This window comes from Grammomys surdaster, unplaced genomic scaffold (genome assembly GCF_004785775.1).
Source record: "Grammomys surdaster isolate TR1022 unplaced genomic scaffold, NIH_TR_1.0 148, whole genome shotgun sequence".
NCBI lineage: Eukaryota > Metazoa > Chordata > Mammalia > Rodentia > Muridae > Grammomys > Grammomys surdaster.
The window spans coordinates 2145189-2171117 of NW_021604606.1; the positions used below are offsets into that span (position 1 = coordinate 2145189).

Here is a 25929-nt window from a genome sequence, read left to right on the forward strand (position 1 = left end):
AAAGAAGCAGTCCAGTTAGGGGAAGGGGATCCAATGGCAGGGAACAACAGAGTCAGAGACGGCCTCCACTGCATTGGTGAGGGGATCGACATAAAGACCAAACTGCACTTCTGCTACAAATGTGTAGGGAGTCTAGGTCCAGTTCATTCATGCTCTATGGTTGGTGTTTCCATGTCTGTGAGCCCATGGGCCCAGGTTAGCTGACTCTGTGGGTCTTCTTGTGGTGTCCTTAACCCCTCCAGCTCACTCAGTTCTATCTCCCACTCTTCTACAAGACTTCCTGTGCACTGCCTGATGTTTGGCTGTGGGTCTCTGCATCTTTTTCCATTGGTTGTTGAAGTTAAGTAATAAGATGGTCCCAAGGAAGGATACAGGAATCTCACTCCAAAGGAGAAACAAAATAGTCAGTGGAGGTGGATGGAGGAAGGGGACTGGGTGGGAGAGTGAGGAAGGGAATAGGGATGGGGATCAGGTGTGGGGAGAGGAGTGTGGGAGAGGGCTGGGAGTGGGAATGGCAGTCTATGTATGTATGTATGTATGTATGTATGTATGTATGTATGTATGTATGTATACATGCAGTTATGGAGGTCAGACGTCAAACTGTGGACGTTCATTCTTTCTTTACAGCGTGCAGATCCCAGTGATAGAATATATATTGTCAAGGATGATGGCAAGAGCTTTCACCTGCTGAACCATTTCAGTAGTCCTACAAATCACTTTGAAAGAGAAGGAATTAAGTAAACACCATGAAATCCTCTCAAAATGTAAGTGATTACAGTGTACGTTCAAATAAAGGCCACTAGACTAGATGATCATAGAAACGAGTCTCTGCAATACTAGTTTTGCTGTGAGCCTGGGCTACAGAGTGAGTTCCAATCTGGTTAAGACTAGAAAGAAACAAAAATAAACAACAAAAACAAATAGAAAGTAAAACAAAACAACCTATTCAGAATTTTAATTAAAATCTCTTTTAATTTTCTCTCTGAAAAGAATCTTTAATCAAAATGTGCAGCAGTCGGTCTGTTAAGTTAGCTTCCCATTTCTCTTTTATAAAAGCCAAATGTATAAAGCTGACTTTAAACTGCTATCTCTTTGCTGTCTATTATGAAATAGAATTATATCCTTCATAGCTGAAATCGTATGATTTTGTGTCAGTCTGTTAAATGGCAGGTGAGAGTTAGTGTCTTGATGTCCATTTCTCTGATTGGACATTATTCCTATCATTCAGTTACCTGGGCTGGGGTGAGAAATACACTCTAAGCTATCTGTGTTATTGTGTCATTCACACTTTATTCACTGTCAATTCTCCTCCACGCCCATCTTCTGCTCAGCTCCACGAACTTTTACTCTAAGGACCCTAATTTCTCAATAGTAGATCTTCCTGTCACATTTTATTTGAAAAATCCATTATTGCCTTTCCCTAATTTATATATTAAATATGCACATATCTATTTACACATGCACACACACCAGTTCACGAACATATTCTACCACATTCTATCTAAAATCTTTTTATTTCCAGTCTGAGGATTGAACTTAGAACCTCACAAACGCTAGGCAAACATGGTACCACTGAGGTACACCTCCACCCATTTTAGTTTTAATTTTTACAGAGTCTAGCTAACCTTTCTTCTCAGCATCCTGCATGCTGTTGGTACAGGCATGAGCCACTACTCTAGTGTCATTTGTGCTTTTTTTTTTAAAGATAGAATCCTGCTTTGTAGACTAGAGTCACATCAAGCTCCTGGTAATCCTTCTGCCTCAGCCTTCTGGATGTTAAGATTATTGTGTGAGTAATCATTATGAGTTTTTTATTTTGTATTTGAGTAAAACAAGGACTTTTCTGGACAGGGCGCCTATAACTCTAGCTCCAGAAGGGAGACAAGAGCCTTGTCATGAGTTTGAGATTAGACTAGGACACATAGTTATTCATATGCCAATTCTTTCTATAGAGTAGGCTAGAACAAGGAAGTAGGCTTCAGACATGAAAATGACTTTGGGCTAGGGCAGGGAAGTTGGCTCAGATATTTTGGTCATCCTGATAAGCCCTAAGAAACTGTGATCACGAGAGTGTTCCGGAATTTTGTTTATTGCCTTGCTTGTTCTTTGACTATTTGCATCTATTGTACTTAGTCCCTCAACCTAGAACTGGCCTTAATACTATCATGTAACTAAAATGGTATAAAAGAAAAAAAACAGGAGGGGGGATGGGAGGGTTTCTAGGGAGGGAAAATGGAAAAGGGGATCGCATCTGAAATGTAAACAAATAAAATATCCAATAAAAACAGGAAAAAAAAGAGAATTCGAGTAAATGCTGTAGTGGGTAAAAATACTTACTGTAACAACATGGGCATGGACTTTGTGCACAGCAGCTGTAGTCTGCTGCTGTAAGGTGTGGTAACAGAAAGATTGCTGGAGCTTTCTGGATGCCAGCCTACCTCACCAGACTCCAAGTCCTCAAGGGAATAAGGCAGAGAGTGACAGAACAGGACACATGATATCCTTCTATGGCACACCTGCACACATATACATACACACAGGCACATGAACACGCATACACACACTGACACACACATATACACATACCTCTGAAACATACAAAATATACATATGACCTAAGGGGCAACTTGGTCAAATAGAATGATCTTTTATTGGGTACTGTGTGGCATTGCCAGGTCAGTTCTTGTGGACCCTACCAAGGAGAGTTCTTGGTGTTAGATGAGAGCCACTGTAGGCTATCTACATCATTATGGTTGAGCTTCCATTAGGCTGTGTTTTGCCCTGGAGGTGCTATGAATCTCTTGATCACAGTTAGATTCTTGATGTGATACCAAAGCACACAGAGATCTATCCCTAGGTCTGATTTTATGCCTGCACTAAATTCGCCCTTGGGCCTTGAGTGGGCCAGGCCAAGTTATTATGTATCACTTGTAGGAACCATCAACTGGGTCTGCATAATGTTCCATGAAGTCATGCTGGAGATCATGACAGACTCAAACAGAAAGTCAATTGCTGGTTTACTTTTAAAAATGTGACTTTGAGAGCAAGTCATGAAACACAAAAACAAACTTAGCAACTGCACTAAGTGGAAACATTCAAAAAGAATGGTTTGGAAAGCAGCCTAATCAAAGTTAGGAGGGAAGAGAGGAGAGAATGACAGTCATTTAGGGATAGTCATTCTTTTCAGTTAGGGTAAACCAGGGAAATAATTTTAAAAGCCAATGTTTCCATTTCTGGCCCATTTGCAAAAGGAGTGCCAAAAAAGACATATCATATAGCATAATTGAACTATAAAATAAATTTATATATCAACTCCTAAAAATTTGAAGGATGCAGTGTATTTACTTTCAAAATATATCAAAGATATGTAAGACTGTCTACATAACATTATCACAGTTTCGATCTTCAGTGATTGGAGAGACAAAATTTCTTCCATTTACTTTTTTCAATTTTTTTGAGGCAAGGCCTTACTCCGTAACATAAATGGGTATGGAACTTGCTATGTAGCCCAGGCTGGTCTTGAACTTAAGATCTTTAGCCTTAACCTTTCATGTATGAAGATTCCATTTTTGAGGCAACATGGTTGGCACATTGGATTCAGATTTTTCCAGGGTTATAGGAATGCAAACTGAGTTTTTGCTTGTGGTAAGCAAGTAGTGTACCACTGAGCAGCATACAGGTTATTTACATTCTATAAATGATGATGATGATGATGTAGTTGTTGTTGTTTGAAGCAGGGTCTCATTTTGAAGCCCTGACAGACCTGGAACTTCATGTGTAGATAAAGTTGGCCTTGGATTTTTGACAATCTTCCTGTCTCTGCCTTTGGAGTGCAGGTATTTGACACAGCTCCTTTCCTTTTTAGGCAGACTAGTTTCAAACTCTTGTCAATCCTTTGCCTCAGCCCGCTCATGTACTCAGATTAAAGACATAAGCTACTATTCCCAGGTTACATTATAAACAACGAGAAATAGTGCTTAAAATCATAGATTATTAATAATCAAGAAACATAATTTTTAAAAAAGTTATATGTGCATGTTGCTCTCATGTGGAAGAGGTTTACCAGATGTTTTACTATTGAAATGTGCAACCATCAACTGTTTTTTTTTTTTAAACATGAGACAGTCTCACAGATAGGTTTCATTTTTCAAAAAAGAGGAAGAAACACCATTCTGTGGCCCAGTGTGGCTTTGTCAGTTACCTCCTGCCCATTTCCTGGGACTTCCCACTCCTTCTTTAGAACAAACTAGACTTAAGTGAAACAACTCTTGTTCCATAGGATCAGTGATACGAAAAAGGGTGCAGCTCAGTGTCTTAGTAGCCTCGTCAGTGAGAGGCTTGAGAGCTTTTGGAAAAAAGCACTGCCTGGCTAGTTCTTCTCTATTAGATCAGTCACTGTGTTGCTGCAGGATCCCAGGAGCAGACTCTGGTAAAGGTAAGGGAGGCAATGGACCCTTTGATTCTCTTATCAACTATTCTCCTTCCTCCCTCTTCCTACACTTTCTTAGCCTCTTACCATTAGAACTCAAGGCTACTCTTATGTCATCAGAAAGGCTTTCTAGCTTACTAAAATAGAATGGCTAGGAACTTGATCAAATAGTTAGTGAGGCTAGACAGTTAAGTAATAAAAATTAAGCTATACATTTCCTTATCTGACATCCTTATGTCATTTCGAATAGTTCTAAAAACAGTGTTATGGTTTATTTTATTGTTTCTGCGCTGCTGCTGCTTGCTTTTCAGTGCTGGCTATGAAACTCTGGGCCTTGCACATACTAAGCAAATACTTTATTACTGAGTTATGTTTAAATTTTTTTCTAAGAAACAGACTCATTAATGACTGGCCAGATAGACTAGATAGAGTTTGAATTTTTTTAGCCACCTGAACAGTTGGCACTATAAGTTTAGGGTTCAGCTTAAAATGTTCTTATTTATTTATTTATTCATTCATTTATTTATTTTCTTTGATATAAGATCTCACTCTGTAGCCCAGACTGACTTTGAACTAGCAGTGATTTGCCTCGACCCTTTACTGTTGGGATTTCAGGTATGATCTACCGTGCCTGTTAAGTAACACGATTTTAAGGTTCATGTCTGCAATGAAGCTTGAAGCTTTATGGGTAGCATAGCAGCAAGAGATTTTATTTGTTAAGTCTGTTATATGTATAATGCATACCGAAAGGTTTGATTCATGTAGTCAGTTCCTCAAAATAACTCACAATTTGTTTTTGTTTCGGAGGTAGGGTTTTATTATGTAGCCCTGGCTGATCCAAAACTTGCTATGTAGACCAGGCTAGCATTGAATTCATGGAAGCCCTCCTACCTCACTCTCTTATGTGCTGAAGTTATAGGTATGAGCTAGGCAGAAGATAATCTGTTTTGTTTTAATTGGAAATATCTGACTGATCTGGTCAAACACATGTAACATTACTTTAATCAATTAATTTTTAAGAGTTGGAAAACTAAGGACACGTTTATTAGTGTTTAAAAGCAAAACCCCAGGGCAAGCAAGCTGTAAATCTCAGCAGCTGACCAAAGGAGGAAGATGGACAGGAGGAATAGAAAGTCTTGCCATGTGATTTAAGCATGCTCAGAAGCATGCCTAGATCACAGGTAAAAAAGAAGAGAAGGAAGCATTATGCTTTTCTGAGTAATTCAGAACATCAGGCAACTTAGCCAAACTCCATGGCTATAGCTCTGTGACTGCTTCTTCTTTTTTATTTTTTTGACATGGATTCTTCCTTGATAATGCACACTGGACTGTGATTTGTGCACTTTCTGCTTCAGTTTCCAAAGTGCTGGGATTATAGGCATGCACCAATGAGACTGATTCTGATAACAATTTACTTGTGTGCTCCACCCCCACCCCCCACCCCCGTGTGTGTGTGTGTGTGTGTGTGTGTGTGTGTTTTGACACAAAGTCTATTTATGTAGCCTTGGACGGCCTAAATCATTCTATGTAGCCAAGGATGTCTACAAATTTGCTGCAATCTTAAACTTCAGCCTCCTGACTACTGAGATAACAGGCCAACACTACTATATTCAGTCTTCAAATCCTTTATTATTATAATGTTGTTAGTTCTCTTTTGCTACTGCTATATTGTTTAGATTCTGTATTTTAACAAGAAGACCTAACAGCTTAAGCAGAATACGCAATGACACCATTGCTCTTGACTTCAGTTGTGCTAATGACTTAGAGAAGAGTAAAAACATCATATTATATTCCCATTGAATTTCGGTCTCAGTGATTCAGTTCAGCAAGCTTGTGATAGTGCTGTTCTATGTGGCAGGAAATATTAAAAGTGAATATGGTTTAAAGTGATACTGCTTTTCAAACTGTTGTCTGGATGATTTGAGGAAAGCTTCCTTTTTAGTGTTAAAGACAGGAAATGCATAGGTGCATGAAATTTGCGTTAGTCGTTTTTTGTTTTGTTTTGCTTGTGTTTTGTTTACCTCAAACATCCTTCCTTCTGTGCACATCTGTCTATGCTTGAATTTGGACTTGGGTTGGCTGGACTGTTCACATTGATACTCTTGCATTTCTTGCACGAGCCTGTCTGGAACAATTGTTTCTGAGATTGAGATGTAGATATAAAGACTATTGAAAACTGTGTAAAGATCCATAGCATGGTGGAAATATTTTTTGTTTGGTTTTATGTAATGAAGTCTCATTTAGTAGAGATTGTCCTTGAAACCCCTAAGTGACTGAGACACATCTGGAATGCCTGGTAGTCCTGCCTCTGCCTTTCCAGTGCTGGGATGAGAGGCATATACCACCACAGTCACGTAAACATCATCTTTAAAACAATCTATTGTGACACATCTGTTTAACAGTTGTGTAATACTCTTCAGAACTACAACAACCCCTCAAGCTTGAAGGCCTTTAATCCCAGCACTTGGGAGGCAGAAGCAGGTAGATCTATGTGAATTCAAGGCCAGCATGGTCTACAGATCAAGTTTCAGGCTACACAGAGAAACCTCATTTAAACTCAAGAAACCAACTAAATAAAAAGAAAAATAAAGAAACAAACAATATCCATTTCTGTTCCCTTGAGATAATACAGTGAGCATCCATAGCCCCATCAAGTACATTAATTTGGTGCACTATTTTGCCATATTTATTTCCCATTTCTCTCTGTCTCTTTCCTTTTTCTGACATTTTTGAGAGTATGTTGTTGGCTTCATTGCACATACCATCCATAAATTCTTGAGTGTATATTTTCTAAGACTATAAGCAGCCTTTTGCATAAGGATAATATAATTATAATACTGAAAAATGTAAGATCAAGCCAAGGGTGGGGGCTCATATCTGTAATTGTAGAACGTGGGAAGCTGAGGCAGGACAACTGATGTGAGTTCAAGGCCACAGAATGAGACCTTCTATCAAAAAAGGAAATGTGAATTTATAAACTAAAAGAGTTGTTCCTTATTTTAAAAGTTTCTTTTACACAAAAATATATTCAAAGTATTTTTTAAAAGTGCTCATAAGGTTTGATTTTCCAAATGTATGAGGTGGTAAGGAAGAATATAAAGAAACATCAAAATCATGAAAGAATATATTTACTTATACGTCTGTACCAAAATCCACACATTCTGAAATGAGTAATTTCATAATCAGGTAAAGCTCTTGGATGTTCTTATTATCTTTTAACATAACAATACCAGCAAAGCTGAAATTAAAATTATTTATTGGTTTAGTCAAATTACTATAGAAAAAGAAGAGTTTTGCTTTGTTGTTTTATTTTTGACAGACAGTTTTCCCATGTAGTACAGGCTGGCTTTGAACCTGTGGTATTCCTGAAGCCTCTGCATCTCAGGTGCAATGTATATAGTCACATATCATTACACCCAGTATACAACTCTGCCTTGAAAAAATGTAGCAGAAGAATAGTTTATCACTAATTTTGTTTTATAGCACAAATTGACTTTGGAATAGGAGAGAGAAGTGGGCTCAGATAAATATTTTGGCCATCCTGATAAGCCCTTAGAAACAGTGATCGCAAGAGTGTTCACGGAATTTTGTTTATTGCCTTGCTTGTTCTTTGACTATCTGGGTTTATTGTCTTGCTTGTTCCTTGACTATTTGCATCTATTGTATTTCTAGTTCCTCAACCTAGAACTGACCTTAATAGTTGCATATAAGGGGGTGGACTAGGAGGTTTCTGGGGGTGGGGAATGGGTAAAGGGAAATAGGAAAAATCTGAGGTGTCGGAAGATGACATGGGCTTTGGTCTTTTTGACTAAACTGCTTTTGTTAACATTTCCAATGAAGAACTGAACCTGAAAAAAAAATGACTGAGTCAGGGAAATGCAAATTAAAACTGAATTGAGAATCCATCTCACTCCTGTCAGAAAGGTTATCTATCTATCTATCTATCTATCTATCTATCTATCTATCTATCTATCTACTATCTATCTATCTATCTTCTTCTTCATCATCATCATCAAAAAAAAAAAAAGACAGCACATGCTGGTAAAAATGCTGGGAAAGATGAACCCTGGTGTGCTCCTGGTGGGATTGTCAACGTGTGAATCCACTATGGAAGCCAGTATAAAGGTGCTTCAAATAACTAAAGATAGAAGTCAAGTGTGTTGACTCATACTTGTAATCCAAGCGCTTAAGAGGCCAAGGCAGATGGATCACCACAGGCTGAAAACTCTGTCTTAAAGAAAACAACCAAAAGTAGAATATATGACTCATCTGTACCACTCCTGGGTATATACAAGTTCCCTAAGACAGTGTACCACAGAGACTTGAACATCCTTATTTCTTGTTTTATTATTTATAATAGCGGAGAAATGGAACCAGCCTAAATGTCTATCAGCCAATGTTTAGATAAAGAAAATGTAGCAATACACAAAATGGAATTTCATTCCACTGTAAAGAAGAAGAAAATCAGGGTGTTTGTAGTAACTTCTCTCATTTGTGTAGGTGTGTGTGTGTGTGTGTGTGTGTGTGTGTTAAATCAAGAAAGAGAAGAAAGAGGTCATGTAAGGAGAAGAAGAAGCCTTAAGAGGGAAGTGTTAGGGGAGGGACAGGGTGATGAGACAGAAACAAGATCAGCAACAGGCAGGCAGGAAGGATGGGAGAAGGCAGTAGGGGATGGGGATTAATAAGAACGAAGTATAATGTCATATATGTATGACTATGTGATTAAAAACACCATAACTTTATATGCTGACCTAAAAAAAAACCATAATAATATGAGACTGGGAAGACAGTTCAGTAGATAAATTGCTTGCTGTGCATTTGAATTTGGGTTTCAGAATCTGCATAAAAATGAGACATGATGATGTGCCCTTGTAATCCCAGAGCAGGTGAAGAAGAGACCCTAGGGCTCTCTGGGCACCCAGCCTAGCATACTTGGGGAACTCAGGGGCAGTGGGAGACATTGTCCCACAAAACAAGGTGTCCACTGCCTGAGAAATAGCATGCAGGATGCGTCTTTACTCTCTGCAGGCTTGAGTACCTTCACATATGCATGTATCTGCACACACATTAATAATACAAAAGAAATATGGATGAATAAGATGACCTATTCAGGATATCATCTAAAATATACACTTAAGCCATTAATTATTTCTTATTTCTAGCTCTAAAGAATAGTTTATATTTTGTTTGTTTATGTGTGTGTTTTGCTTTTGAGACAACCTGTTTCTTTAGCCCTGTCTGGCATGGTACTTGCTACATAGACTAGACTGGCTTTAGACTGGCCTAGAATCTGAAACAATGCTCCTTGCCCCACCTCCTCAGTGCTGGGATTATGGATGTGTGCCACTATGTCCAGAAAGAACAGATATTTTATTTTGGTCTTATTTTTTGAGCTTTTGGGACAGAGTCTCATGAAGTCAGGCTGGCCTCAAGCTCATTATATGATATGGCTAAGCTTTTGATCTGTCTGCTTCAACTTTTCCAGTGTTGGATTGCATGTATGTGTTATCAGCCCTGATAGTGAATGTCTCTTATCCTAACATTGGGGAGGTGCAGGGAGGAAGATAAGAAGTTCAAGACTGTTCTTGGCTATGTACTGAGCTTCATGTCAGCCTGGGCTATATGAGACCCTGCACCTTGAACACCAAAATTAAATTTAATAATAGCTGTATTCTAGAAAGTTTGCTGCTCAAAATCTGGCCTGAAAAAACATTCACTGACACATATGGAATATTGCACATAGTGACAAAACAAGAAACAAATCAGCATGCATGATCATCAAGGATTTACTTCAATGAAAGAAGCTTATAAATGTTGATATAGATGAAATTTTCACCATTTCTAAAGGCTACCATTTCTTCTTATTATTTTGAGATAAGCTCTTTACAGCCCATGCAGGCCTCAAGATCACTATGTAATCAAGAATGGCTCTTGGTTCTCATATCTCTGACTACTGAGTACTGGGATTACAGGTATAGTCCATGACACACAGCCGTGATAAATTTATACTAGCTGACTTGATGGCAAATGGGAGCACTAGCCCAAGAGCATCTATGAAACAGCATCCAACATTTTATTTTGATTTTTTTCCTCACCAGATTATACAACACAACGTTGGGTGGTAGTTCCAGCTCACTGCCTCCATTCGTGTTTGGCCACTGGGAATGTCCTTTGTACCTATCTCAGTCCAGCCTCTTCCAGTGTCTTAGTTCACTCTTACTGAAAGTATTCTTCAAGAGACAAGATATGTTCTAGATCACTACCATTCCAAATGCCTCCCTTTCACGCCAATCGGCAATCTCTCTTTTGTCATTGCCATTACTCCTTTGTTACATACAATTTCAATTATTAATTTTAGTGATTGTGGTATTGGTTGGTTTTTATTAACATCTCATGTAATCCTGGTAACTATCCTGGAATAAGGAAGAGATGAATGTAGAACCTTTTTCTAAACTGGGATAGGCTCAGCACAGCCAGGGTCTTCATTCCTGTTGTAAACAGACAGAGATGAGGTTAAGCAGGCAGACCACACATCACGAGGGCCTGACATTTCTAGATGTTTGGTTGATGTGTAAAGAGTACATTGGTAAAATTAAATTACCTGTGAAAGATAGTTGTAAAATCCAGACTAGGCTACAGTATTGAGACTAGCTAAGGAAAATGTTAATATTGTTATATTCAAAGATGGAAGATAAATTGTTTATCAATGAACACTGACATACAAAATATAGACTTTACTGCATCTTCTTCCTTGTACTTGGAAAGTGCTATCGTTATTAATTGAAGTCAGGAATGATGCCATTTTCTTGGAAGAACAAATGTGATTGGTTTCATAACCGTGTGATATTAACTACTTTCAACTATGCAGCAGCACAATATGTTCTAAATACAGGCTTTGGAGTTTATAAACATGAGCCTCAGCCTAGCTTTCAGTAGACAGTAGCTGTATGACCTTAGGAAGGTCAGTTTTCCCTTCATACACTTTTTATTAACATATACTGCATTAATTAAATAGTCTATATAATCCAAATACTGATGTAATTTATTTTGATGTTGTCATCGATGTATATGATACATGTTGATGATATCCTCCCATAACTTCCATGGATTGCCCTGCTACTCCTGCTGCTTCTCATTCTTTCCCTCAAAAGGACATTTTTATAGTCATATATATCACCTTGCCAGTTTTCTCATTTGGCAGTTATGATAATATTTAATGTCCAATATTGTTGAAAGATTAGAAGCCATATATAGAAAACAACCAAAGTGGAGTTGCAGTTATGATATTTGATTCACTTTATCTGCATTTTTCTTCCCCTCCTTTTTTTCTGTTTTTCCTTTGTATTCTCCTATTCCTCCTATTTTTCTTTTCCTTCCTTCCTGCCTTCCTTCCTTCCTTCCTTCCTTTTTTCTTATTTTCTTTTTTTTTTTTTTGAGATCAAGTCTCTACATTTAGTCCATGCTGGTTCTGAACTCATCCCATGATCCTCAGCCTCAAATTCCCAAGGCATAAGGTTAGGTTATGCCTTACCAAGTCCTTCTGTGTCTGCTTTTGGTTTGTTTGTTGTTTTGTATTTTTAAGACAGGATCTTACTCTCAAATATAATCTAGCCCAGACTAACCTTGAAGTAACCAGTTCTTCAAGTGTTGGGAATATTCTACTACAACTGGTAGTTGATTACACTCAAGGTTAAGCAAACTACAGACCAGGACTCTGTTTTTATAAATAAAGTTTAATTGGAACAAAGCCATAACAATTTGTTTGCATGTTGTCTGTGTCTGCTTTTCTTCTATGATAGCAGAGTTGCAACAGACTCTGTATGACCTATAATACCTTAAATATTTACTATCCTTAACAGGCATTTTTTTGGATGTCCCCTTTACAAAGTCCTTTCTCTTTAGTTCCTTTTGCTTTGTTTTTCTTCTGTAGTTTAGAAAGGTTCTCATTATGTAGCTCTATCTGGCTTAGAATTTGTAGACAAATCTGTCCTTAAACTTTTGATCCTCCTGCCTCTGGTTCCCTAGTGCTGGAATTAGACATGTACTATCACTAGGTTTTTCTCTTTGATCATGTGTTTGTGTTGTTAGAGTATAAGTCAAACGTATGTCTATATACAGAAATTGTAACAAGAGTTTCATGATATATGTATACTGACACACACAGAGAGAATAGAAGGAAGAATTTATATTAAAGTTTCTTCAAAAAGCCAGGTAAATGATTGAACAAAGTACTGCACTTTAGCCCATACTTCTAGTTTATGAATTTGCAAACCAGGTTAATTTTGGTATGCCACTGTCTGGTAATGATTAATGTAGACTACATTTGCCTAGAACATCTAATCAGCAGATGTCCTTGAATGTCTTCTTTTCACACTTAACCAGTGATAGAATCTAAACACACACACACACACACACACACACACACACATCTCTAAGATAAGAAATAAAACTTCAAACAATAAAGTATATGAACAACTAAATCCATTAGGTTCAGTGCCTCAAATAAAATTAAGTATCTCTTTGTGATATCATGATAGATTTTTTTTCATTTCATGGGCAATACAAATTATTAAGAAAAATGTTAGAAACAAACTAAAACAGTTGCAGGAAGTTTTCATTGTTTTGTGATTGTTTTTAAAGGATTCTGTAATACATAACACTGTGTTCATTCTAATGGTGCATTAAATTGTGGTTATAAGATGAAGTATTTTTTTTAAAAAAAAACTAAGTTACATCTATCTATCTATCTATCTATCTGTCTGTCTGTCATTTATTTATTTATTTATTTATTTATTTATTTATTTATTTATTTATTTATGTGTGCATATAATGGCACTTATGTGGAGCTCAGAAGAAAACTTGCCAAAGTTGGTTCTCACCTTCTACTAAGTGGGTTCTGGGGATCAAAGTGAGGTCATCAGGCTTGTCAGCAAATGCTTTTACGTAATGAGCTGTCTTACCAGCTTCACCTGGAACCCCTTTTTGGATTTGCTATGTAGCCAAAGTTGGCCTCAAACTCACAGCTATGTTCCTGTGTCAGTTTTCAGAGTGCTGGTATTATAGGCTGGGGCTCTGAAGTGTAGCTCAATTCAATTGTCTTTGTATATTTCTGTTTGTAATTTCTGTGCAGCTGCATTAGTTTAGTCCGCACAGCTTCAGAATGCTTTCAGAAAGCTCTGTGTTGTGCTTTCTACTGCCCTCTGCTGGCAGCTCTCAGAAACATCAGATTCTGGGTAAATCCACTAGCCCTCTTCCTAAATTCAGGCAATACTCAAGTTTCTGGCCACTCGAGAGATAATGGAATTCTCACTTTACACATAGGCAGCCGAGTCTTTGAAAAGTTAGGTAATGCAACTGTAAATTCTGTTTTCTGACGGATAGTGTCTGAGTAGCTGATGACTTTGGATGCATTGTTCCAAAGCTGCTCAATTTAACACCCAAAACTAAAACGAGGTCTGTTCAGTACTTCTGAAACTCCTGCAGTCTTTACAAAGATCTGTAACAAGGCAATGTGGTGTGCATTACGGAGCATTATTATTACATATGCCAGAAAGTTTCTGAGGCCCCCGACTTCCTCTTTTTGGAAGCTGATTTTATTATTGACTTATCTCTATGATGGAATCAATCTTCCTCCTTCTGTCTCTCCCTCTGTCATTTCAGACATAGTCTCTCAATGGAGTCCTGCCTAGCCTGGATCATAGCATAGAGATGGAGCTGGCCTCCTCCTGTGTTTGCTCTCAAGTGCTAGCCTTATGGATATACTTCATCATACTGGCATTCCCTAGACACGGATATTTGTACTCAGATACTCCATCTCTTATAGGCTTAAGAGGAACAAAGCTAAACATGCTGCAGCCCCATTTCAGTCAGCACTAGTGCCATATTTCAAAATACCTAGACTCAAAGGTGCTGCTTATGTTATCTTAGCTGGTTTTTACTACATTAACCTAAGCAAGCATCAAACTCACAGCCATCTTCCCCCTGCTAGGGTTACAAGACTCAGCCCTCAAACTTGGCTCCAAAGTTACTTCGGGTTCCTTTTTCATCTTCATTCCCACATTTGAGAGGGGTTTGGTGACTATTGTTTTTAAGGCAGTATCATATAACTCAGCCTGGCTTCATATTTGCTATGTAACCAAAATTGATTTTGATCCACCTGCTTTTACGTTCCGAGTGCTAGGAATATGGGAGTGCTCCACCATGCTTAGTTCTTAGACCCTCCTATTTATTTCTTGTTGCATTTGTCGCCTGGCTCTCAGCTCCTGTGTCAGGTGGAGAATGAATCCCGCAGTCTCTGAGCTTGTAGCCTTAGCTACAGTCTTTCAATCTCACTGAAGTTCATCTTCAGCTTTTCCTGTTAGTCTTCACCACACTCTGAAAACTTACCCTTGAATGTCAGGTTGAGAATCCCTGATCTTAAATGCTTGCGGCCAGAAGAGATTTGACAGACATTTTGAAATACTTGTGTATACATAGTGATATCTTTTGGGAAATGCAAATTTTATGTATCATTTTGTACATATACACTGACATTGAACACAACTTTATACCATGTTTTGTTTTGTGCTCCTGAACTTAGACTGTGACAAGAGATTAATTGTACATTTATGGTGTCATATTGGCAGTAAAGAGCATTAAAACATTGCAGCATTTTTGACTTAGGATTTTTTTTTATTAGAAGTGCTTAACAATACCTGAAGTTAAATGGAATACTTTCATCCTTGTGTCTTTCAAAGGATTTCTCTGATGCTGTTACTCTTCCCTCTAAGGGGATAAGTCTATCCTTAGACACTAGGATGAATTTTCACTTTACTAATCTGCACTTAGCTTCATATACAAGAATGGTTGTTGTTGTCGTTCTTGTTGTTGTTGACAGTCTTAGCCTGTAGCAGAGGCTGGTTTTAATTTCCATGATTTTCCTTCTTGAGCCTCCCAAGTGCTGGGATTGTACCCTGCTCAGCTAGACTGGTGGAGACTTTTCTTATCATAATTAAGATGCTAACAAATCTCTTCACAAATAACAAACTTCTAGGGCTTTCTTCACTATTGTGAAGGCATGGAGATCCTCAGTGCTTTTCATAAATACTACCACACCTTGAGGGAAGCCTCTCCCACATCAGACTGATGAATCTAAAGAGTAAGGTGATAAATGATGGGAGATTTGGAATCTATCTGAATAGGAACAGGGCAAAGAAAGACAGGCTCTTCAAGAAAGGCTCTCAAGGCATGTGTGACTTAAAAATAGCACGTTATAGACTAGAGTCTGTCACTGCCAAACATGAGAGAAGCAAGAGAGACTTATTCACATGTGTTGCTATTCCCTCCTGTCTAAGGAACCTCTGACCTGCCTACTGCTTTGTTAAGTGAGTCTTATGCTTCAGAGGCCATTAAAGTTCACTTTTGGAACCTTCCCTTTTCTTCACCACAATCCAGCTGTACAGGAAGTGTCACCTTCTTTTTGTTTCTTCTTAGTTACTCTAAAATATTTTCCTGTACTTTTAAAATCTTTTTTTTTTTTTACTTTTGCGGAACTTGGATTAAATCCAAGACTTTGCAACTGCTAGGCAAGTAAGTACTGTGACACTGAGTTAGTTCCCCAGTCCTACTTTTTAAAAAAGTTTATTTATTTTTATTTTATGTGTACTGTACGTGTGAGTGCCTGCAGGTATGTATATGTAACATTTGTGTGCCTGGTGTCTGAGGGTGCGAGAAGAGGGTGTTGAACATAGGTTAACATAGAAATATATGTGTTTCATTAGGACACATATATACAAAGCTAGTCTTTGTTTTTATGCACCCCCCCCCGCTGTAATTTCCCTCCTGCTTTGCTTTGCTTTTTGATTATCCTCTCTCAAACATGTAATTCATTACTGTCTCTGGTTTCCCCTTCTGGCTATAGTCATATTTCTCACCTCTCCACTTTCATATTCCTCTCTCTCTCTCTCTCTCTCTCTCTCTCTCTCGCTCTCTCGCTCTCTCGCTCTCTCGCTCTCTCTCTCTCTCCCTCTCAATCTTTACCCCCCCCGTGTTTGTGTGTAATTTAAATCCATATTCTATATAAGAAAAATGATTCAGTTTTCTGAATCTATTTCACTTCATATAATGCTCTTCACTTTCACTCATTTCCTGTGAGTATCAAGTTGTCATTCTTTATAGCTGCATAAAATTCTTTTATACACACACACACACACACACACACACACACACACTTTTATCAATCCATTTATTTGTTAATGAATATTCACACACCTGACTCCATAATCTTGGCTATTGTGAACAATGCAGTATAAATATGAATTTGCAAGTATCAATATGGTATGTTGACATAGGGGTCTTCAGGTGTATATCCAGGAATGCTGTAGTTCGGTCATATGGTAATCTCATTTTAGTTTTTATAAGAACCTCTGTATTGAGTAGCAGTTCAGATTCTACCTTAGTGACTTGTATTGTTGCTGTGCCAAAATGTCTTGACAAAAGCAACTTAAGGAAGAATGGCTGTATTTGGGCTCACGGTTCAAGATTTATTGCATCATGATGGGGAAGTCTTGGCAGCAGGAGCAGGAGGGAAGCAGGAGGTAGCTTGTCTCATTGTATCTGCAGTCATGATACAGAGAATGATGGATATTTAGGGCTCAGATTGCTCTTTCCTTTTGAATTTACTCCAGGATCCCAGCCCATGGATTAGTGGCACCCACAATTAAAATGGGTCTTCCTATCTCAGTTAACCTAATCTAACACCTACAGGTGTTCCCAGAAGCTAACATAGTTCAGACAAATACACATACTCAGAAGTTTGTCTTCTAAGTAATTCAAGATCCTGGCAAATTGGCAATCAATATTAACCTTCACAGATTCAGAGCAGCAATGTCAAAGGCTTCTTCTTTACCCCAAATCCTTGGCAGTATTTGTTATTTTGATGAAAGCTATTCTGGCTAGGATGTCAAAGAATTTCAAAGCAATTTGAATGTGCATTTCCCTGATGGCTAGCAGGTGTTGTCCTACTTTTGGTAAGTCTCTGTTCTTTTCACTTATAGATTTTTTTAAATAATTATTTATTTTATGTCTGAGTACACTGTAGCTGTCTTTAGACATACCAGAAGATGGATGGCATCAAATCCCATTACAGATGGTTGTGAACCACCATGTGGTTGCTGGGAATTGAACTCAGGACCTCTGGAAGAGCAGTCAGTGCTCTTAACTGATGAGCCATCTCTCCAGCCCCACTTGTACATTTGTTTGTTTGTTCTTTTGTTTTTCAAGACAGGATTCCTCCATGTAGCCCTATTTGTCCTGAAACGTGCTCTATACACCAGGCTGGTCTTGAACTCACAGAGATCTGCCTGCCTCTGCCTTCCTAGTGCTGGGATTAAAGGTGTGTGCCACCACTCCCCTGCCACTTGCACATTTATTGATAGGATTATTTGTTTTTCTTGGTTTTGGTTCCTTTTGAATTTGTTAGGTATGATGGATATTAATCCCCTGTAGGGGATTGCTGGCAACAATTTGAGAGATAGAAACACACACACACATACACACACACACACACAGATACACACACACACACACACAGATACACACACACACACACACGTCTATGCCTATTCTGCTCTTTTACTTGGAATCTTTGCTATTTTATCTCAAATTTGGGTTCACAGTTTCCTAATATGTAGTAAGTACTCTTTGTCAATCAAGGTTCTTTTAATCACTTCACGATGTTGCAGATGATGAAGGCTAGGGATCTTTCAAAGGGACCAGATAGAGGTCTTTACCCTGTATTTTCAGGTCTTCATCACCAGCAAAGGAACAGAGACAGATAGGATAAGGAATTGAAAGCAAATATACTTAAGGGGTAAGTACAGTCTTCTCAAGCTGGGGGAATCAGTGGAAGTTTTATTTATTTATTTATTTATTTATTTATTTATTTATTTTTGTCTTTGAGTCATGACCTTTTTCTGTAACCCAGGTTGTCCTGGAACTAATCAGTTGTCTTCATCTCAAAGCACTTTTATGTGGATGCTAGGAATCTAGACTCAGGTCTTTGTGCAGTCGTGTCAAGCTAATTCACCCCTCAGCCCGTGGAGGCATCACTATCTACAGTAATGATAATATAAAATATATTGATAATATAATGAGAATAATAGAGGAACTGTTAGTTACTGGTCACCTTGGTAGACTATGTTTAGCCAAACTATGTTTTGAGATACATGTGTTTATTTCCTTCTTTTTTTTCACTGTTGGAATGGTGACATGATGTTCTATTGTAGTAAAGGCATACAGTTGCACCAGCCTTTAGCAACTGTGCAGTTTGCCTCTTTTATTCTTTTGCCTATCACATTTACCTCAGTGGCTCCCTCCTCCCAGGTCTGACGTCTGAGTTCCAGAATGCTCATGTATGGAACTGGATGATCAGTTAGGAATGGGCATATGTAGAGACTATCTTTGATTTCACCATGTCATCACATGCATATCCTTGGCAAGTTCTTCCAGTAGCCCCTGGTAGTGCTCTTTGTAGTTTTGTCTGCAATCTTTTTATCCCAATTGTAGGCATCCTTCTGGTATACAGACTTTCAACATCTTTTTAGTTTGTAAGGAGACTTGATAAGGCAGCCTCAGGACTGTCTGTCTATCTGAGCCATGTGCCTGTCTGATTTTGCATCTTGCTAGGCATGAGAGAATTTCCGAGAGCTCCAGTTTCCGCACTTTCTCCATGGGAACTGGGGTATGGAGAGAAAAGGAAGTCCTGGGTGAGTGAAGTTCTGTCTGAGTGAGCATGTGTTCTTGGCATGGACACAGCCAACTCAAAGACTCTAACCTTAGGCCTAGAAGAAAATGCCGAAGCCTTCTTTGGGTGTCCAAGTGTGGATGTTGATAGTATGTGCAGAAAATGTCTACCACGGCTTTCTTCCTTCAGGTATTTATAGCCTGAAGGATTTTCCCTTATAGAGACTGCTCCTACTGAGATTAGCTAAATCTGTTTTTGTGGTTCAGTTATATGCCATAAACATTGACTTCTTTTTTATCTGTACAGAATCACCCAGCCTCCTTGCTCAGCTGCATGCAACAAAATCTCTGTTCAACTCTATGTAATTGTCCTAGTTAGGGTTTTGCTGTGACAAAACCCCATGACTGAAAAGCAAGTTGGGGTGAAAAGGGTTTATTCAGCTTACATGTCTACATTGATGTTCATCACCAAAAGAAACTCAAGACAGGAATTCAAACAAGTCAAGATCCTGGAGGAAGGAGCTAATGCAGAGGCGATGGAGGAATGTTGCTTTCTGACTTGCTCCTCATGACTTGCTCACCCTGTTTTCTTACAGAACCCAGGACCTCCAGCCCAGGGATGGTACAACCCACAATGGGCTGGGTACTCCCTCATCAATAACTAATTAAGAAAATTCCTTACAGCAAATCTTATGGAGGCATTTACTCAATTGAGGTTCTCTCTATTCAGCTAATTCTAGCCTGCTCATCAAGTTGACACAAGACCAGCCAGCACAATAATAAACACACTGAGCTCCCAGGGTACTGTGGTTTCTCCATTAGAGAGCCTAGTCCACCTGATCCCAGTTTTTCTATTTGTGTTTCTCTGTGTGTTTATCTTTTCCCTATACACTCTAGTCAGATTCACTCTTGGAGCCTTGCTGGACAGGGCAGTTGGTTCCTGACTTCATAATACGTATAGATATTATGCCCTAAGCTCTTAATGGTTCTGATTTTAGATTATGAAGTTCAAAATCTCCAGTTATAGTATCTCAAAAATCATTTTTTATTAGTATACTCACCTCTTTCTTTTCTTTTGATTTATATGAGACATGATTGGGCTTAAACTCCAAATCTTCTGCCTCAGCTTCCCAAGTGTCAGGATTTTGGATGCACAGCACCATGCTTGACTTTTAGTTTTTGTTTGCTTGTTTGTTTTGAGACATGCTTTCCCTGTCAACTTTTATTTTTATTTTTAATTTTTTTAGATTCTCTCTATGTTGTCCAGGATAGTCTCTGCCAAGATTCTCTAAAATTTATATAGAAATTGAAAAGTCAACAGTGAACTTTTGCCATGATTCCCAGTGATATTCTGAGCCTGTAAGCAGAATGGGATGCTACATTCTGGTGGGGATAGGTTGGGGAAGTAAGTACCTTCATCACTATCAGAGCCTCTACGGTTATCTTTGCTGCTTGGCGAGTTATCCTCTCACATGTTTAAAATTTATCTTTTCATCTAAATACTAGTTTTTTTGAGGTTAGAACTGTACTTTGAAAGTATTTCTTTAAGGTTGGCATCATATTTTCTTTTTTGTCCTTATACTAAGAATACAAGGATTATTATTCACAGATTAGTTGAAAGCTTAGCTTTTTGTTCCTTTCCGTTTCATTAATTAACTTTGCTTACATTTAAGCAACTGGTGAATTTGATTAATATACTTTGAAAATAATTCCAAAAATACAGATGCTTACAACATTAACTTTGTACAATTTTTAAAAGGAACATTTTAGTTATTTGGAAAACTGCATGAATATAAAAGAAGGGCTGAAACTGAAAAAGCATAATGTTATGTACCTTTAAAAATGATATTTCCTTTGACTTTTCATTTTTCAGTGTCAAATTGACAGGTCTGTTTCAGTAGTCCAGCCCTTGTGATCAAAGACAACCAGTTCTCCTCACTGTTGCCCATTGCTCAAATTCCAGGAATGCCAGTGTGTTCCTTTTTTTAGAAAATGCAGCTGCTGGTTTCTGGCTTGTTTTCTCCACCCCAGACTTCAATGACAACTGCTAAAGTCATGGAAGGGGGAGGGAAAGTGTGGGAAGGCTTACTATCAGGAAAGAATTTTAATAACTAGGGTAGAGGTAAACTTGTCAGTTGAGTGTAGACATTTTTAGGATATATTCTGTGATGTGAGAAGAATACAAAGAAAAATCCAACATAGCTTTAAAAGGTAGGGGGTAACATTGGTCTTTCATAATTTATCAGTCATAAATTAGTTTCAGAATTCTTGTCAACTGTTTCATCAATGTATCAAACACTTGCAGAATCGCTCCTATATCCTGATTGCTGTCTAGGCCCCAGGAAAGAAAATTTCAAACTTGACCAACATTACAGTTCTTGTTTCAGTAGAATTTGCCACATATTTCTTCAATCTTTTTCTCATAACTCACTTGCCACGTGGCTCTCCAGACAGCAATATCTCCACTTTTTTTTCCTGGGCACAACATGATCCTTTTGTCCAATTCCTAAAGCCCTTTGTAATCAAATTTTGTGCTATTGTACAGTCCCATTTCTTCTTCTCAGCTTTTTATTTTGTAGTGAGTAGGCCATGCCAGAGTGCCACCATCTAATTGTATGTCTGTAGCCCCAACTTCTATTTACCCTTTATGCTTGAGCTGCACTGACACATGCCATCTGGTGAGTCTTCCTTGCCCTTGGCTATGTTAGGGTCCTTTTCTTTATGCTACCTTTGTGCCTACCACTGTTATAATCCCCAGTATTATAATATTGAGATTATTTGTATCTAGTTTATCTTCTTCCATAAGCGAAAGATGAGTTGCAGCCTTTCTTCTTTGTATCTCAAGCATATACTATAGGCATGGTATACGTCAAGTATACAGTGAGTGATGGCCTGGTGAGTGAATGAATTAATCATCTTTCATTTTTTTATATAGCCACTGCAAATTAATTTTCTAGCCTTCTTTTCTCCCACTATTTCTCATGAATTCTCTTTTCAGAATGCTATCAGAAGGATATCTCAGTGGACTTACCTACTGGAAGGACATTCACTGGAATTGTGCATCTTATAATGAGCCAGTGGCTGGGAACCAGGGTGAAGAGACAAGTTCTGTTGCTGCTCTTTCATATTCCTCTGTGGATGAAACACAAGTTCAAAGTCTTTATGTGAGCTGTAAATCTTCTGGGAAGTTTATTTCATCAGTGCATGCAAGAGGGAGTCAGCACAGCAGAAGCCAGAGCAGAACAGTGCTACAGGCCAACACCAACCCTGTATTTGAAAGTCCAGCCTTAGCTGCAGTTGGCATATGCAGAGATGTGATCAGGGAGACCTACTTGGTTCCACCTTCTTGTAAAAGTATTTGCAAAAATTACAATGACTTACATATTGCAGGGGGACAGGTGATGGCCATTAACTCAGTAATGGCAAATTTTCCTTCCGAGAGCAGCTTTGAAGATGGTCCTTTGCTAAAGTCATCTGAGATTTCTTTGTCCATGGAGGATTCCATTTCTACTCAGCTCACTGAACTTCCCCTCAAACCTATCCAGAGGTACTCATCCTACTGGAGGATAACCAGCATCAAAGAGAAAAGCAGCTTGCAAATGCAGAAGCCTATGTCAAATGCAGTGCTCAATGAGTACCTGGAGCAGAAGGTGGTGGAGTTATATAAGCAATACATTATGGACACTGTGTTTCATGACAGTTCTCCTACCCAGATTCTGGCATCAGAATTCATCATGACAAATGTAGATCAACTTAGTCTTCAAGTGTCTAAAGAGAAGAACCTGGACACTTCGAAAGTCAAGGACATAGTTATTAGCCACCTATTGCAGTTGGTATCATCTGAGATCAGCACCCCTAGTCTTCATATTTCTCAGTATAGCAATATAACTCCATAGAGAAGACTCCTGTCAATTCCACTCATTCCTATCAATCCCAAGGAAATATTATATTCATTTGATCAGAGGATGTGATGGAGGGAATTATGGAAGGAATTAGTGACTAGTAAAGGAGAGTTTGAGAAATCATATACTGAAGGGATACAGGAAGAGGAACCACAAGAATGGTTTTAAGGGCAAGTTTATACAGAATCAGAGCATAAATAAAAATGATCACAGAGAGAGGAAGGTATTATGATTTAATTTTAGGAGTAGTGAAATTGGAAGATAAGCCAAATCAAGAACAAAAGGAAACACTATGGCAATCTAGAAAGTCGACAGATTTGAGAATTGGGAATTAAACACCTGTTTCCTATTTATATACATTTGTCTAGGTTATTTCTTCTGAAAAGAGATGAACTACAAGAAGGTTGTTGAATTCTGGTGGACTGACATTTTTCCAAGTATAAGCTTGTATCTTCTTTTCTTCTTTTATGCTGTATCAGTAAGTCATTTAGGTATACTCTTTGTAAATATTAAATGAATAACAAACAAATCTCAATTGTTTAAACATTTTTTGCAACAAGTTTCAATTAGCTTAGATTTGCTTCGAAATCCTTACATAGCCAATAATCTTGACTTCCTTATCCTCCTGCTTCTATCCCACAAGTGCTAGTATTATAGGCATGTGCCATCAAATCTGGATGAGTTTTTATTTTAAATGAAAAGGTACAGCCACAAGACAGTGACTTAAATCTCCTAATTCTATTTAGTAATAGATATAGCATTTTTTTCAACAGAAAACCTCCAACTACGAACATTGAAGCATTTTGTTTTATTTTGTTGAGTGTGACTTTTATGGTGCTGTGCTGTTCAAAAGGAATTATGAATACTTTCCCCCCATTTTCCTTTTTCATGTGTTCTTCTATCATGGAGCCAGAAAAGGCCGTCTGTATGCTCCATACAAGACCAAGGAGTCCATAATTTCAATTTCTGTATATTTGTTTTCTAAAACAGTAGCTTTATATGTGCATGACTGTATTAATCTTTTATTCAGCCCAGGAATTGGAAAACTATGAGCCATTGGTCAAATCTAACTTTATGATAGCTTTAGAGTCTTGTGAGCTAAAGGATAGGTTTCCTTTTTCTCTTTTCTTTCTTTTCCTTTCTTTTTTTCTTTTTCTTATTCTTGAGGGAGGATCTCTTTATTATATAGCTCCAGCTGTTCTGGAACTCCCTATGTATACCAGGCTAGTGTCTAACACACAGAGATCTGTCCACCTGTGCCTTCCACACAATAGAAAGATTAAGGACATATAGCAAAAAAAAAAATTAAAAAAAAAGGACATGTAGCACCACATCACATTTGGCATGTTTTATCATTTTTAACTTTAATATGATTTTAAAAGCCCAAAAGCTTAAGTCAAAAATATTTTACAGCATGTGAAAATTATACGAAATTTAAATTGAAATTCAGTGAATATAAACTAGACTTATTTATTTATTTATTGGCAGGTGAAAATTATATGAAATTTAAAATTGAAATTCAGGGTATAAAAAATAGACTTTATTTATTTATTTATTTATTTATTTATTTATTTATAATTCTGGGGATGGAATTCAAGGCCTTATTCATGACAGGCAAGTTCCCTAACATATCCCACACTGTCTACTATATTTTTTTATTTGTTTGTTTGTTTGTATAGTCTGTGGCTGCTTTTACATAAGAATGGTCGAACAGACATGGCAGAGAACACATGGTGCAACAAAGCCTAATATTCCTTTTTACCATGTGGCTGCTTACAGTGATGTTTGCCAACCCTATTCAATGACAGTGTATTACCCATACTCGATTAAGGTTTGCCCTAAAGCAGGCTTTCGAAAGGACATTGGGGAGCATGTTTATGGAGAATACGTTCCCTCTGTGATGGAATGAGGGAAGTAAATCCAGAGGTTACCAGAAAGAGTTAAAGTAAATCTTTAAAATAGTTCCAAATTGAAACAAGAGAGCAGGCTTTTGTTCTCAAGCATCTAACGTCAAGGTGCGTACCTTGAGCTAAATGCAGGCATTTTTCAGACTGGAAATCTACAGTAAGTCTTAATCAGCCAGACTCTAGGCAGCTATGGTGGCCTCTGTCGTGGCGATAGAATTTCTCTTTCAGAAGGAGGGGTTTGGATTGCACAATCTTTTTAGGATTTTCTATATTTGCATGTGTAGAGTGAAAAAAATGTTTTTTTAAATATAATATTCTATTATGCAAGGAAATCTTATTTCAAAATAATCATTCAGAAATTTTATTCATTAGTTTCTATATATCACCATAATCATTATATCTACTATGCTTTAATTGCCTTCTCTGTATCTATACTGTGTCGAAATATTTTTATGAATGATGTAATTTTCCTAATAACCTGAAAATAGAGAGACCTTTCATTTCCTTAAAGACGAGACAGCTAGGCTAAGGGAAATCACATAATTTGTTCAAAAGCACATAGTAGATGGTAGAAGTGAATTTGAATTCAGTTCCATTTGTTTTTAAAGTTCTGTAGATTTTAATTTTGTTGTTACTTTTGTTATGGAGCTCAGGAAGATTTTGAACTCATGTTCCTAATTCATCAGTCATCCCAGAGCTCAGATTACTGGGCAGATATGCCTAGCTAGAAGTCCTGTTTGTTTTTGTTTGTTTGTTTGTTTATTTTTAAATTTAACAACAACCATTTGCTTTCTCCTGTTTATAATTTTATTTTTCCCCTTGTTCCTGGTTATGAAACCCTGGAAGGTCACATACAAACTAAGGAAACACTTGGCCACTGAGGTCTATTCTCTATCCATTTTATGTTTTATTTATGTCTCTCACTTAGAGAGTCTGACAATGTACCCTGGATGAATTTCAAGTTACTCTG

General features: G+C 37.8%; 1 protein-coding gene across 1 annotated transcript; it reads left to right on the forward strand.

Moving 5' to 3' along the window:
- The first annotated feature begins 4296 nt into the window (after positions 1-4296).
- CUNHXorf21 (chromosome unknown CXorf21 homolog) lies at positions 4297-23587 on the forward strand. Its single transcript, XM_028765050.1, has 2 exons — positions 4297-4435; positions 22149-23587. The coding sequence occupies exon 2, from the start codon at positions 22150-22152 to the stop codon at positions 23044-23046; it is 897 nt and encodes a 298-aa protein (XP_028620883.1). The 5' UTR covers positions 4297-4435; position 22149; the 3' UTR covers positions 23047-23587.
- Positions 23588-25929: the final 2342 nt, after the last annotated feature.

Coding starts and splice junctions, on each gene's coding strand:
- CUNHXorf21 (XM_028765050.1), top strand. CDS start 22,150: ATGCTATCAGAAGGATATCTCAGTGGACTTACCTACTGGAAGGACATT.